We start from the raw sequence: 16,289 nt of genomic DNA, 5'->3' as shown, positions 1-16,289 counted from the left end.
TTTATACTACCTGCTCTCTTTCCTGATCTGGCGAAGCGTGGATTTTTACCAGATTAATTATTCTTATATTATCAGTGAGGGTATTCACTAAAATTGTCCAAATACTACTAATCAGACACTGTACATGTGTTATTTAGAGGTTGTTTGTATCCATAAGTAGCACAATAACAGTTGAAATCACAATTGCATTTGGGCGCTTATTTTTCGGTGCGGACCCCAAAATCAATTTGATTGGATTTATTTTACCATACTGTATGTACTATTCCACTAAAATAGTTACCCACAGGTGATTTATTAGTGGTCAGGGTATACGAGAGCCGGTATGTAAAATGTGACCACCTCACTATTCCCCCGGCCTTCCACACTTCGTCCAAGTTAATGTGAAATAATGATAAAAACCATCAGCGCGGTCAGTGGACTGAGAGTGAACCCAATACCAATGTCAATAAATCAATCAATCAATCAATCAATCAATCAAAAGAATAAAATCAAATATTACTGAAACTTCACCAATAAATTATTTGTCGTAAATTGATGGGTAGTACGATATAAAAAAGTAGAAGATCGGAGAACTGTAAAATCATATTACAACATGGAAATATACACGTTGAATCTATAAAACATGTGCCCCAAGGTAAAACTAATGGTACTTTGAAATGTAGATTTCGATGAAGTCGTGCACTTCAGTCAGGTGTTTTCCGTTTCTGACATTATAAACCGGATGGGGATCTGATTTGACCCTAGGCCCTGTAAAGAAAGTCACGTCATTAATCATGTTGACGATGTGAGTGATATTGGTAGTGTAACTTTGATGACATACAAACATTCGGTCGTGTTACTCTCAAAGTGTAGAATTGACATAAAGTGTAAACATGCATGACGTGGTTTCTTCAACTACGCATGCGTAATATACTCCGATCGGATCAGAGTTCTCTAACGTGGTCCGCCTGCCCCGGTTGGCGTTCATAACGCCTTAAAATTCCCTTCCCAATTTCTGGGTCTATGGGTATTTATTTTCACAGATGTTTCCAACCTCCTAAAGCCGCGGTGAAATTTTGTCTTGCAGCAATTAGCAGATTTAGAAGTATCATCCCGGAGCCCTAAAAAGCAGACGATATGGCGTTCGAAGTAACTTTGGAAGGTCCTGGACCGTGGGGGTTCAGGGTTACAGGCGGTAAAGACCAGGGCGTCCCACTTAGCATATGTCGGGTAAGTAAATGTTTAGTAATTTTGACATCTTGATTTATTGTGGCTGTAAGAATGAAATGCTTGGTAGTTTTAACAGTGACTTTTATGCATCTAACGACAAATTGTTGAGTTATTTGATAATATGAGAACGAAATATGATTTAGGTCTACCGACCATCTGGTTTTATAAACACTTGGTGTTAAAGAGAACATGGTGACACGTTAGTTCGACCATTGTCCTGGAGAAGAGCAACTTCAATGTTTTATCGCATTACACTTATTGTCCATAGCCTGACATAAATTACTGAAAGCTTTGAAAAAATCGTAACATGTGTTCTACAGTAGGTTTAATATCAAGCATGACTGGGCATGGATTCTTGCAGGTGTGTTTACAAGTTACTTCGATGACTTGCAAAGCATGATACAATGCTCAATGGTTGGAGGTATTTAGAAAAGTCGATATAATAGACTAGGGGGTCACGAGGGGTCAATATCGTGTTTAGTAGAACCAACCATTTAGCTTAGGAACTCAATGAGCTACCATTCGTAAAATATAACTTTGTTTACCTCACGTGTTTACTATGTGAACAATGTGAGAAAGTACGCGAAAATCAACTCTGTCATTTGAGACAGCATACAATAACATGGTTTCAAAAGCATTCACTTTTTTCAAGAGGTGATTTTCAAATGCACTGGAGCGAGAGAGAAACATCGTTAACAGGGGCGTTTACTTTGTAACCGATAGCAACAAATTTTTAAGTGTATTAGATATTTCACTGTGTCACAATAATTTCCATGCTGTAATAGTCTGCAGTATAGAAACCATACAATATGGAATATAGAATCCATGCGGCATCGTTCTACAACACGGAATCCACACACGGTACTGTTCTAAAAAATGTCAAAAAATGTCACTTTTTTCGGAATAAAGTAATACCCTTACTTTGATTTCAACATGATTTTACAGAACATCTCGTACATAGAAGATTGAAAAAAAATTTAAAAAGTAGCAAACGACATTTCAAGGTCTGAGCTATCGGTTGGTTATTTTTTCTTATGTTAGAATATTCGATATTGTTATCGCACCAAGTGTACTGTTACAAATCTTGCATACAATGACTATACAATGGATAATGTATAACAGCTGTAGAATACATAACAACTAAAAATCAAGACGTCATTTTCAATATTAAGACAGTCAGCCGTTTCCTCTTATATTCATATGTAAATTCTTCGATTTGACTTTTAGTTGCGATGGTGAAAGTTGTCTTGTTTTCGAGGGAATTTGCAATGTCTTGTTTCCCCTTAGAGTTAAACAGTATCCGGTAGCCATTTTCTATTCTAAACTGGCTTAATTTTGAGATCATGTTGACTTTTATTTAAATTTCTATGGTGACCACTGATTTTTTTCTTTGATTTTAACTGAGTTTCCTTGAACAAAGTATCAACAAAATTTTGAAAGTTTAAATTGCACCCTATGGCCCTAGGCGCATATTACATCAATACCCCTATTATTGTATCACTCGTATAAATTCATACTTGGAATGCCACATCATCATTCGGGTTCGGCTCGTGTTTCGAAGACTTGAAAGGGTGGCAGGTGACAGTTTGACCTCATAATGTTTGGCAGACGATAAAGGTCAAGAACCTATCTTTTCGATTCATGACGTCATTTTCACGTCAGTTGAATAGGTCAGTTTGAGGATCAAGTGTCAATGCTACAATGATCAGTATCGAAGACAGCGTCGTATAGTATGAGATAAAAAATACAAGACTACTTTCACAAAACTTCTTTGGGACTACGTACAAAGATGAAAGTAACTAAAGAAAACAAAACAAACACGATTGGCATTCGCCCAGAACAACACAACTGGTTAAATAAAGACATAACCGTGTCGATAAAGAATGTATTTCGCCAATCAATTGTCGACTAAATTACTGAAAAAAAACTTTTGTGGGAGATATTCATTTCCACATAGTGGGTAATATGATATTGATAGGAAACGTAATATCATGAAATCTGCTTTACATTTATTTTGTTATTTGTAAATTCATATATATGATACAGGACATCTGTAAAACTTGATAGCCAATGATTTCCTTACAAGTGTTAAAAAATTCAACATAAAACTGGAATGGTCTGGAAATGTGGCCAAGCCTTGTATAAATAATTACGTTTAGATATTCACAATTACGTACCATGGCTATGATTCAGATGTCACGTGATAACTACAAATCGGTTACTAAATCTCAATATATAACAGGTCACCTACAGAACCCCCCCCTCCTCCTCCTCATATGCAGTTGCTGAACGGTATTAAACAGTTAGTCAGTGGGTAGAACACCCGTCCCCCCTCTCTCTCGCTCTCTCTCTCTCTCTCTCTCTCTCTCTCTCTCTCTCTCTCTCTCTCTCTCTCTCTCTCTCTCTCTCTCTCTCTCTCTCTCTCTCTCTCTCTCTCTCTCATCCACTCACCCCTCGTATTCGTAACAAAGTTTCATAAATGAATGGCCTTTCCAGATGACGATGTTCACACAGAATTACTACGCATTTGACTGGCTATCTTTCTATCATTACAATCATTGCTATTAAAACCTGGGTCCACAAGGCCACGACGTCAGTCAAGGACTGTAATTAAATGAGTTTTGTTAAAAGGTCGTGGGAAAAATAAGATAAAAACAACTTCCTTCTGGAATTCTGTCACAATTTCACAATTCAGAAATGACATTGGTTGTTCCAGCACGTCTTAACATTATTGACTAAAGTTTTTCGTGTTGAGTCACCGACTCGTCGTGTTTTCGTAGAGTAAAACAAATCTGACTTTTTTTCATGTGAATTTCTCATAAACAACGATCCCAATTTCAGTAACCAGAGTATTCCAATTGTATGCCAATATTGAGATATGTACATCAACATTCCAAAACAAAGTAAAAAACTGTAGAAGTACACGCTCAAACTGCTCCGTTTACCAACTCATATAACAAATCCCCCCTGGAGTATAATCTTACACACTATCAGCAATACTAAAGTCACATCCATGCATTTAGCAACCATATGATAACTATCAGGCGTTGATTTCAAACTAACGTTGGCTATAGCTACCATAAATCCTATCTTCATTAACTAATGATTTATTGTCATCTCAATTGTTGCTAAACTATGGGAATCACGGGGTCATGACCTCACTCTGTGAAATTTGATCCCCACATATTCGTGACATCCGGGGATACATACACCCACTGTGACCCATAAAGTGAATATCTGCAGCACAACAAGTATTTATTGGTGTAGCATCATATTTATTGTTAGTCTAAGATTATGATAACGAAAAGTGGATTTGATTTCAAATTGGCTCAGTCTTGACTACATGTATATCTCCTTCAGTTCTAGGTATAAACATGCCTAATCTAACGTCAAGTCGTCGCTAACCTTTTGGAAGCATTTTTATTTCATTTCATTTTTGGTGTAATTTTTTTTGAACTTTCGTTTCTTACTTATTCATCGCGTGACATATGACCGAACATACAAACCGAACGTCAAGTCATCGCTAACCTAGAGCGAAAGTTTAATAAGAGCCTTTACTTTTGGCACCATTTTTGTTTCATTAAAGTTTTGGTGTAATTTCGATATGAACTTCCGTTTCTTACTTATTCATCACGTGACATATGACCGAACCCTGTACATACGGACCGTCATATCATGTTGGTTTGGTGCCGTCACAAAATGGCGGTCCGTCACAAAATGGCGGTTCTTACACGAAATTCCACAACAAGTATTCCACAAAATGACACCGAGCTAGTTTGCAAATCTTTAAAACACTTCTATATCATCATTCAACTTTATCGCGTGCTAAACAACATTTATACTGTTTACCATTGAATCTTTGACAGTAGGTAGAGTAATTTAATAGTTGATAAAACCCCAGCTTTCTCGTAGATCATCAACAGATGACCACGAAACCTACATTGTAGAATGTTCAGAATGGATTAGAAAAGATGGTATTTTCAAATAATGCATGTCATAGAATTAATGGTGCTATAATGATGAAATCTCGCCATGTTTATTGACCATCTCTTGTTTTTTGTTTCTTTTCATCAGTTGATATCGTCTGGAAAAGCTGCCGAGGCTAAAATTCGTGAAAAAGATATAATCCTTGAAATCAATGGAGAACCAACAACAGAAACTACATTGGCAGATGCTTCCAGTAAAATACGTGACACCGAGAATGACTTACGTCTTAAGATTAAAAGGTGAGTTTTTTTGACGTCTATGTTTGTTGATGCAAGTCTCTTATCGGCTTCATTAAAACAGACCTTTTGTTTTAGACCAAGTGTCCCCCTGTCAATTAAACTTAAATGGAAACTCTAAAAAAGTCATTTTGTCTGATGAAGGAAATCTTTCACGAAGAGAAATGATATTTATAGTTTAACTAAAACAACAACGTACATGTATAGAACTGTCTAAATTAAAAGTCTGTTACCTATTATCTGTTATTTCAAACTGAATCCATTTGTCTTGCTGTCTAAATCAACTTAAAATTGATTTTCTGTGAAGAAATTCGTCTTATGAAATTATAAAGTAGTTTGTCAATTCTTATTTAAGCAAACATATCTGTCACTTTCTTTCATTACAGAGGAACGTACTATTTCACACCATTATCTCCATCATCTCCAAACAAGGAGTCACCAAAATTGCCATGGAAACAGGGTCAATCGTCACCAACTACACGCTCAACGTCGTCCGTAACTATTTCACTCGCCAGAAACAAGCAAGAGGACAAAAACACACCGTCTGAAAATAGCCATCTCAAGCTACAGGATCCACCAAAAAGCAAAAAGGAAATTAACCAATCAGAGGAGCGGATGGTAGAAGTCGAAAAATCACTAGATCTTGTTACTTTTGATGTAGAACCAAGTGATGGTAAAGTCGTCAACTTTTCTGAAGGAAAGAAGGACGAGAATGAAAATTTAGTGACAATTGAAAACCAAGTAAAGACATTCACCGAAGAATCTTCACCAGCGGTAGGCAAAGAAACGGGAAAATTTTACACTGCGTATTCAACGAAACGTGAACAACCCGAAGAAAACTGTTCAGAAAAACAATCTGGAGTATGGTCACCAAATTCCAGACCAACTTGTCCACCAACTTACGATACCGTCTACACAAGGCAGTCAGAAATATCGCCAGGAAGGGAAAGTCAAAGAAGTCCTCAATTTGACAAGTATACAAGATCACCTCAACCATTCTCAAGACAGCCATCGCCAAAGACTTATACACCGGTTATCATAAGAAGCCCATTAACTAAAGCACAGCTGTTCGTCTACCATCCAGAGGACGCCGATGTGGAGTCCCTCGAATCTGGGGAGAGTCCTCATTCAACGGTCAGCAAGGAGGACATTGTCAGAGAACAGCAGTTTGAACCGATGAGAAGTCCGACCCGTATACCTGGTTACTATGGACGACTAGCGTACGAGGCTAGAAGTCGGGATGTTAGAACATACTCTAACTCACCCGCTAGAGGCGATGCAAACGCCTACTTTAGCGATGGAGACGTCATGAACACAACACCGTCATCTTTTACTCGAAAATCTAACAGAAGAAGCCCTTTGAATAGTCCAAAACAGTCAGTCGTTTCTTCCATCGGAACACACGGAAGAAGCAGAACGCGCAGGGATGAACTTCCCTCATCTGCATCTTTAAAATCTGAGTTCGTTACCCCCAGCAACCAACAGTATTACAGTGATGTAGATGATCAATACAGTCCGTATGTAAATCGTACATTCAATCCGTATCCAAGCGACGCAGAGGAACCAATCAAACACCATAGCTTGCGTTACATTGCACCATCTAATCAATATTACAGTGATGCAGATATCGCCCATGTTGCTAATAGCAACGAAACTGGTAAACGAACCAAACGATATATAAGCCGTGCACCTGCTAGCAACCAATACTACAGTGATACTGAGGGATATTCCAAACAACCAACCAATCTGCATGTTACTCCTAGCAACCAGTATATAAATGTTGCTTCTGAACCTACTTTGCATCGTAGCATTAACCATAGACACGTAACCCCTGGCAACCAGTATTATAATGAAGCGGAAAAACCAGTCCGATATATAACCCGGGGAGACCCTACTGACAACTATTATAGTGACACTGAGGGATATTTGAGCAGACGAAGTAACAGGTTCACCGGTGGTTCAAACGGATATGTGGCGGGGCAGAGACGAGCAAGTGGAGAAGTTGTCAGAACGCCTCAGTTTCAACCATCCTATAAAGAACCATCATTGCCAAAATATTACAATAAACTTGGAGTGTTTACTTCTGACGATGCGTCCGTTGCGATGTCGGACACAGAAGCGATGTCGTCAAATTATAGTAGACGCAGAAGAGCTCGACATCACGAGGAAAATGGGCCGTCATCCGTTGGACATTTCAGTATCACCCCGAAAACAGCGTGGAATGAGACACCATCTTTGACGAACAGTAGACATGGCCACGAACACTTGGTGAGAACGTCAAGTTCAGATGCTTTGTATCAGCCTGATAGACATTGCAGTAATGGAATACACGCTCCGACTGATTCAAACCAACTAGTAGAATCGTCATACACTGCCGAAATAGCTCCAATCAATTCGAACTCGATGAATGGAAACCAAAAACAAAAGTTTAATGTAAGTACTTCAATATTTCATTTGCTGATCATCTTTTCATATATAAATATTAACAAAATCCCTTCGCCAGACCTTTTATTTGAATGAAGTTTGTTGTTTGCCGCCGCAATAGCCTTTAACATTCAATGATTTGACGGCGCTACACATGGTCCGTCAATCTGACGTTTGACTTGGTTTGAAACTTCCTGAGGACTTTCGAAGTTGCCAACATTAACCGCTGAGGGCAAGATGAATATTGGCATCACTGTTAAGATTAATTTCTTCATTGGTCAATGTGGTGTTCCCATATACGAGTCCCTTTTCGTCACAATGTTACATTATACTGTGACAACACAGTAAATCCGCACATTATTTTACTAATGGTAGATGTATATTACTCATAAATAGATGCAAATTGTTATTATTTTGTTTCATTCCAGGGTTTTCTTGACGCCACCGATACGTTCTTACCGCCGACGGGACAGGGACCATTGGCTACTGGAACAACATGGCGTAGTGAGGCGATCGGCAATAACAAAACCGAAAATATAAAGTCACCAAGTGATGACAAGAGTCTTGAACTATTTGAGCGATATTTTGGTAACGTTCAAGAGTATCAGAATGCAACGAAATCAATGAGGTCGTTTTCACCGGCGTCAGCAGCGTCATGGCATTCTTCACCTAAATATAAACAATCATCCCCAACTAGTCCAAGTAGTCGTACGATAAACACACCATCATGGAGAACAACAGAACATGAACCTGATAAACCAGTGTAAGTGCTTTATTATATTCTTCTCAATTCTAATTCACGTTATTGCTATCGTCTGGGCATGTTGTGCCGTCGTCGTCGTCGTCGTCGTCGTCATCATCATCATCATCATCATCATCATCATCATTATCATTACCATCATCATCATCATCATAACCACAGACCTATCTTTCATCAACCCTCGTCATCACTATCAGTGACGTCATCCCAACCTAACCAAGAGACTTGGATCTATCTGATCCGGCTTGTAGTCGAGTCTCCTGGCTATTGTCACTCCCAAAAACTACTGTCACTAACATTTTAGTCAAAAGAAAATACTACCACTTCTCAATATCACTACCCATCCTGTATCACCACAACATTTCGTCTCATTTTACCATCTTCGAAAATAAGAAGAAGTTTACTGCCACCACCATGTTTGCATTGACACCATCACTCTCTACGTTACTAAACTTCAGAATTTCCATCATGAACATTGTCTAATGTCTTTGTCTGACTCTCTCAAGAAGCTATATTTGGACAGTATAGCATTTTGAGAAACTAACTCAGATAACTCTCTAGGCTATCAAAAACCACAACCACCAATATATCCACTCAGTATATTTCGTCTCTGCCTTCACCACCATGATAATGTCTCTCTTCTATTTTGTTGACCAATACTGTTTTCTTTATCCTTTCCTATAGCAAACGTCACGTCGGTGTTGACAAAGATTCACCCGTGTATAAGACAGTACATGAATTTCAGAACCAACCTAACAAAGCTGGTGACACTAACTCCACCTTTGTAGGAAATTCGGAGGAAGATGAACTAGAATATCATAACTATACGAATCACGTGGTCCAGTCACCAACATTTATGCGATTGAATCAAATATTGGAAGTCGAGGAAGAAAATGGTAAAGAATTGACATGACATTGTAATACAAGGACGTTATGGTCAATGGACAAATAGTTGCAATTTGAACTTTTTACCAACAATTTATAATGTAATGTTTCCATGAAGATCTACGGTGACACGTCCTTTGATTCATTACACGTACACACTTGCTGATATTTCCTACTTTCCCTGTTAACTACCGCAGAAGTTTTGACGTCCATTTATATAATGAGCTACAATTTTTATTGCACAAGTTGCTCAGTGAGCATAGAAGACTGCCAAAAGTACGTTAATTACTTTTTATTCTATCCTCGATAAAGAATAGTGAGATTGAAATGTTGGCAAAGTTTTAATTATAAAACATGTCTGTAGCTAAAGTCACGTTGTATATGTTTCATCGTAATGTGTCCATCACTGCAAAAGGACAGTGACACCGTCGGAAACGCAGAAATCGCGTTGAGGGCGCTCTCTGGACGAGGACGCGCATTGATATTATTGTTGTCACTGGAAGAATTTCACTCGGGAGGAGATTAACATTGACACACATGTTCTTGGAATCGTAGCTGGTCGTTCTGTGTATCCAAAAACGACCAAGCTGATGCCTTGTCCGGTCAAAGGTCGTTATCTCTTCTCGAAAGCGAGATAGTAAACTGGTTGTTTTAATATGAATTTCAAAGTTTATTTAAATGAATGGAAACTCTCGGAGTTGTCATTTTTGGAAAACTTAGCAACCTAGTGGTTATTATTTTTTGTTTGTAAACATAGCTTTCTGTTTTATCATTAAGTGATGTAATGTCTTTTGAGGAAGAAACTATAATCATGGCAGAAACATTCTTAATTTAACAGAAGTAAATTAGTTATCCTAATAAATATGAATATAATCTGACAGCCGTCAAATCTCTAATCTCTATTTGACAAATAATTACAAAATTACAAAATGATTATAATATTCTTACTCAACATTTACATAAAAGTTACACTTGGAAGTACAAACAACCTATCATTAAGACTTGGAAGTCACTGAGTACAAACATCTCCCAGCAAGTCACCGAACCAGCAATAAGTGTGCGACAAATTTCTGTTAACAAATGTTCATATTTGGCTCCAATTTTAAGGCATCGTAATTTATGTTTATAATTAGTTGCTAATAGTTTGATCATAGAGACCAATCACTTAATGAATATGTAAAGTTGTAATACTCAGATTGGCAGAAACTAGTCGGCACATAGAAGGAATTATAATAGAAAAAAATTCACACATTCCTAACCTTCATGATAAATAATATATTACGTGGAATTTGTCTACTTTCTTCGCACTTCAATACATTCTTTATACATATCCACACCATTTCTTAACTCTTCGGATACTAATGTACATGGCTTCTAGTTTGGCTTGCTTTGCAATTGTATGCAATACTTTCCATTATCGGATGACGAATTTCGTCTAGCCAGTCGGCTTTACTTGCTTTATTGTGTATAGGGTTTTCTATTACCGGCTTGCTTGTCTGTAATCTCTGTCGATTTGCCGGCTGACGAATTTCGTCTAGGACTAGGGATACCACGTCAGTTTAACTTGCTTTAAGTGTGTAATTATATTGTGTATACGGTTTTCTATTACCGGCTCGACTGACCATTTTTGTCAAGTGTACAACCGACGGTTAATTGTACATGTAATTACCAATGAATAATGTACAATGCTTTCCAATGTCGGCTAGTTTGCCAAAGTATGATGAGGTCGATCACCTTTTTTACTTTATATTCACTTTTATAATGTCTATATTCAATAATACTATCGTTCTGGAAATGACGTAACGTCAGTCACATTTTGACAGAGCGGAAATGACGTAATGGTTATATTTTGACTGAGCTTGAAGGCGATACTTATAATGCCCCATCACTGCAAAAGTGTTAGTTCCTTCTCGCTTATTGTAACACAACAAAGTCTTTATTTCGGTATTTTTGAGTACTACTTTTATACACTGGTTTGTACTGTCTAGTTCTAGTACAAGACTAAACACGTGACTTAAATTATTGCAGTTTACCCCTCATGAAATATATAAAATAGATGCCATTTTCTCACCATCACGTGACAACTTGACATAAGTTGATTGGAAGAAGAAAACTCTTCGAAAATTATATTTTAATTGAAATAAAGTTTGGAGATTATCGTAAATTGACAATTGTGCTATGAAAATAAACTTTTTTTAATCATACCGATATATATTTTGATATTCGATGTCTACGTGTATTTAACATTCCAAACATCTATGTATCCAGCATTGGTTAATAAATAAAGCATGTTGAAAGGTCGTAGAATTACTATTTCACGAGTGTTTTGTGTTTTCTTTGTAACATCTTGACCTCTAGACTCTCCCATCCTGGCAACTTTGGCCAAAAGGCTTGTTTATATACAACTTTGACCATTTGCTGTATTTGTAAGTCCAGTCTCGTTGTACGATACGCCCTCAACGGTTTTTTAAGAATATCCTCAAACGACGAAAGCCCACTCACTGCAATGCAGTGTGCACCACTATTATTGCTAGCTAGAATGACCATGTGTCTGATATTTTAACATAAAAAACCCAACAGTTTTACCCTGAGTAAAATGTCAAAGTAACAGCGTTTGTGATATATGCTATCATAGTTAACTTTCGCGTGACAGAAACCGAATGACCCTGAGGGTTAAAATACCAATCCGTTGTTCTTGAATCTAACACCAAGCAACCATGACTGCTTGATATTTCGCAGCGCCGCATGCCGCGGAAGAAATATCATATTTGGTTTGCGAAAATGGCTCAGTGTCACTGCATTTGAAAGCAATTTTGACTTAATGACGTCACAAGTGGAATCCTTGCAATGGAAATTCTTCAGGTTCCCATGGCCTAATGAAAAATATGACTTCTCCGTTCAACCTGTTTTAGTTTCGTCAAGTGATGACATGTTGGCGTATTTTGATGTCTCACCAGCTGATATCCAGACACTAGGAATACTTTGTGGTTGATTTATCTATTACTACATAGAATATACACTCTAGATTAGGATTTCACAGAAGGCATACAACCACCCTTAAAATAATGTCCATGGTTTACATTACTGACTCTTCTAAAAATAGGTCGGTGCTAGCTGGTGACCTTTTTCGAATTTTTATTTTTCTGAGGTTATGAGATTTTATTATTAGTTAAAAGTCTGACGTCACGCTTGTTTGTCTTGGTAATTTAATTTAGATGTCGACAGAGAAAAGCTGGTCAGTCGGGTAATTGTAAACCCGCCATCTTTTATTTGAGTCTTGACCCCACTTTCAATTTTCTCTGATAATGTTGGCTAATATTAGCTTAATATTAATATTAGCTTAATATTTCTCAGGAATTGTCAATTGCCATGCATATCTTTCTTCTAAAATAGGACAAACGCCAACAATTTATAACTATATTATAGTGCATAAATTTGTAGCCTGGAGTGTTGGCAGTCGTATACGCGTAGGGGTCTTGGCTATTTCACAAGTACAAACGTCATATGGTAGATATCACGACATTGGTGAGACCGCCAAGGCTTACAGCAGACTACACTTCAAAAGTAGGCCATTGACACTATGTGCGCATGCTCTGTGTAAAGAAGGATGCTTAAATTGGGCTGACAATGTTATTGACGTATCTGAATAAAGTATAGATATCTATTGTACACATAGTGCGAATACCACACGCAGTTGTAGAATCCGGCTAGATTGTAGTGTCAGCTAATTCGCCCACCAATACTTCGCTATACGGTCTATCACAGCTGTCTGCTACACGGGGATGCAATTCGAAGTGACGCTTCAGGGACCTAGTCCTTGGGGGTTTCGACTCGGAGGGGGAAAAGGTACAGGCGGACCTCTTATAATTGCCAAGGTAAGGAGATAATGTTGCAGTCTTGTTGGTGGGCTGGGGTGGGCTGGGGCAGAAGGTTGGCGGAAACATTGAACACGAGTTTGGGTTTAACACCCCGTGGGGCCCTAGCAAAACAAAACTTTAGTGATAATTTTTTTGAATATTTATGTATAAATAAAAGTAAACGGTTCACATTTTGAGCTTAATAATGTATGTATTGAAATTTATATAGTTATTGAAATTTGAATCGACTAAGCATTTAAAATCTTTAATGTCGCGAAAGAAAGTTCACACTATTTGTTTACCAGCAAAGAGTTACCATAAGATTGGGTACAACAAGTCATAGAATATGAAAAGGTACAAACAAGTCGTTTTCGATTTGAAATTATTTGATCGTGTTAACCAGTTTACTCTGTTTGATAAACCTGATAATATTGTCCGTCTACTTTTTCGATTGCAGAAAAATAAAAATATTTGTTAAGAATTTTAACATCGACTTTAAAAGTAAAACACCAAGTATATAATTTTAAAAAGCAACTCAATAACTTGGGTAAATTACGTCACATTTATAGAATGGACTAAAACATTTGACAGTATTTCAGGTCTTTTGTATCGCTGTAGACTGTTTGTGGTCTACGCGTGTCATATTCACCATGTCTAGTTTACAGGATATCACGGATGTTTTAATGAGCTCAAATGCCTTCCATAAACTCAGTGGCCACCAAAAGGAAAACAAATCTATCAGACTCTGGAATTCAGGTCGACCCGAATAAAATCATATACCATGTGTTCAGAAAATTGGGTATTAAAAGTTGGCAGAAAGAACGAATTTTGATATTATTTCATTTAAAGAAGGGTATTGTTTGGGCGGGTAACTTATCACACAAAGTGTAAATCTGTCGTCAACTTCTGTGTGCGTCGCTATATTTTAACCCCGGGCCTCGCTTTTGAACCCCCTATTTTCATGAAGAAAAAACGGTAGACGCTAGATGAAAGACAAGTATTTGTCTCCTTCGATATTACAGTTGGTAACTGAACTATATAAGCTTACTGGTAGAACTTTTATCCAGTTAAATTCATGAATTAATCACAAAAGAGTTCAATACTTTTTGAGGAAACAACACTGATGTGTCTTAATGTTTTAGCCAACTCATTTATTTGTAGGGGATTAGAGGGTCTGAAGATGACAGAGATCGCTGACAAATTCCGCGCAATCTTGGACAGTAGCAATGACTTTTGTCACCTCACTTAAAATAAAATTGTGTACGCATGCGTGGTATTGATTAATCATTACTGAATGTGCTATATTGGTAAAGATTGTCCTGGAACAGTTTCCACTTTTGGATTTAAACTGTGTATTAGAGCAGACCCTGAAAATAAAACTTTGACAATCGAAATATGCCAACGAAATCTAAACAGCTCATGAAACACATTTCAATCAGAAATATTCTAAATACTTCGCTTTCTGTGACACGTTTTATTTAGAAAATAACTCCAATGGCGATAAATGTTCGGGCATCAGTTTCATTTTTCATTGGCTGTAAATCCATGCCTACCTCTCTTAACTGTCAGATACAGACCTGAAAACATTTTTCCGATAAAACGATTCTTTCGTAAACTTGGGAGATAAGTTTAAGAGAAATACGGTAAATACATTTGGATAGCTTCACGTTAAATCACTGACTCCAGCTTTTAGAATATTGAAGTACTGTAACTAGTGGCAACCATTGGAGTTTCAAACTGTGCTCGATAATTAGACGATATGTTGTGTTTTGACATTTAAAAAGTCAAACAAGCACATCGGTTTATCTATTAAAAACTAAAACATTCATTACCGCTACCACTGCAGATTATGATGATGATGGCTAAAAAAAACACTCTGTAACGTTACGACGCTTTGTGGTTAGTTTCGTGTTAAATTGCAATAATTAAAAACATATTGATAACCATGTACATACTATTGGTAATTGATAGATCGTTAATTTATTCAGATATAATATACAATTATACATATTTTAATTATTATAAAATAAGAACTTTGGATAGACTAAAGTCATCAATTCTATTTTCTTACGTCATATCCAGTCAATTAATTATTTTTATGTCTGTCTCCCATTATATCAGACTACAGCCGGTGGAAAAGCTGGCCAAGCACAGATCTTACCAAATGACGTCATCCTAAAGATCAATGACGAACGTGCGGAAACTCTGACAATGAGTGATGCTCAGAACTTGATTAAAGATGCCACAGAAATCGTATTTTTAATTCAGAGGTAAGGAATCAAATAGATTTAACAAATGATTTCAGTTCCCCCTTCCATATTTTAAAACTTTATGTAAGGTTTACAACATATGTATGTATGTATGTATGTATGTATGTATGTATGTATGTATGCATGCATGCATGTATGTATGTATGTATGTATGTATGTATGTATGTATGTATGTATGTATGTATGTATGTATGTATGTATGTATGTATGTATGTATGTATGTATGTAGGTATGTAGGTAGGTAGGTAGGTAGGTAGGTAGGTAGGTAGGTGTGTGTGTGTGTGTGTGTGTGTGTGTGTATGTATGTATGTATGTATGTATGTATGTATGTATGTATGTATGTATGTATGTATGTATGTATGTATGTATGTATGTATGTATGTATGTATGTATGTATATGTGTGTGTATGTATGTATGTATGTATGTATGTATGTATGTATGTATGTATGTATGTATGTATGTATGTATGTATGTATGTATGTATGTATGTATGTATGTATGTGTTTACAAAGTTTCTCAAAGAATGAAAATAATACAAATACAAATTTTACAAAATCGTACACCCTCTGATGACGTATGTGACTTTCATTTATAAGTCCTAAAGATTAAAGTCTACGTATTTGTAGTCGATTGTACATATCATTAGTGTGACTTTAAAAA

At 36.9% G+C, this 16,289-nt stretch overlaps 2 protein-coding genes across 2 annotated transcripts in view; both read left to right on the top strand.

Moving 5' to 3' along the window:
- Window positions 1-932: 932 nt before the first annotated feature.
- On the top strand, window positions 933-11,766 carry LOC144452209 (uncharacterized). Its single transcript, XM_078143259.1, has 5 exons — window positions 933-1,209; window positions 5,284-5,435; window positions 5,819-7,865; window positions 8,285-8,619; window positions 9,301-11,766. The coding sequence occupies exons 1-5, from the start codon at window positions 1,117-1,119 to the stop codon at window positions 9,527-9,529; spliced, it is 2,856 nt and encodes a 951-aa protein (XP_077999385.1). The 5' UTR covers window positions 933-1,116; the 3' UTR covers window positions 9,530-11,766.
- Window positions 11,767-13,163: 1,397 nt separating this feature from the next.
- Window positions 13,164-16,289, top strand: part of LOC144452134 (PDZ and LIM domain protein 3-like) — a 5,061-nt gene continuing 1,935 nt past the window's right edge. The window contains exons 1-2 of the mRNA XM_078143163.1: window positions 13,164-13,376; window positions 15,480-15,628. Coding sequence (XP_077999289.1) covers window positions 13,284-13,376; window positions 15,480-15,628 — 242 coding nt within the window. The 5' untranslated portion in view covers window positions 13,164-13,283. The remainder of the gene's footprint in view (window positions 13,377-15,479; window positions 15,629-16,289) is intronic.

This window comes from Glandiceps talaboti, chromosome 22 (assembly GCF_964340395.1).
Source record: "Glandiceps talaboti chromosome 22, keGlaTala1.1, whole genome shotgun sequence".
In the NCBI taxonomy this organism is placed as follows: Eukaryota; Metazoa; Hemichordata; class Enteropneusta; family Spengelidae; genus Glandiceps; species Glandiceps talaboti.
This window is presented reverse-complemented; position numbering and strand designations above follow the sequence as displayed.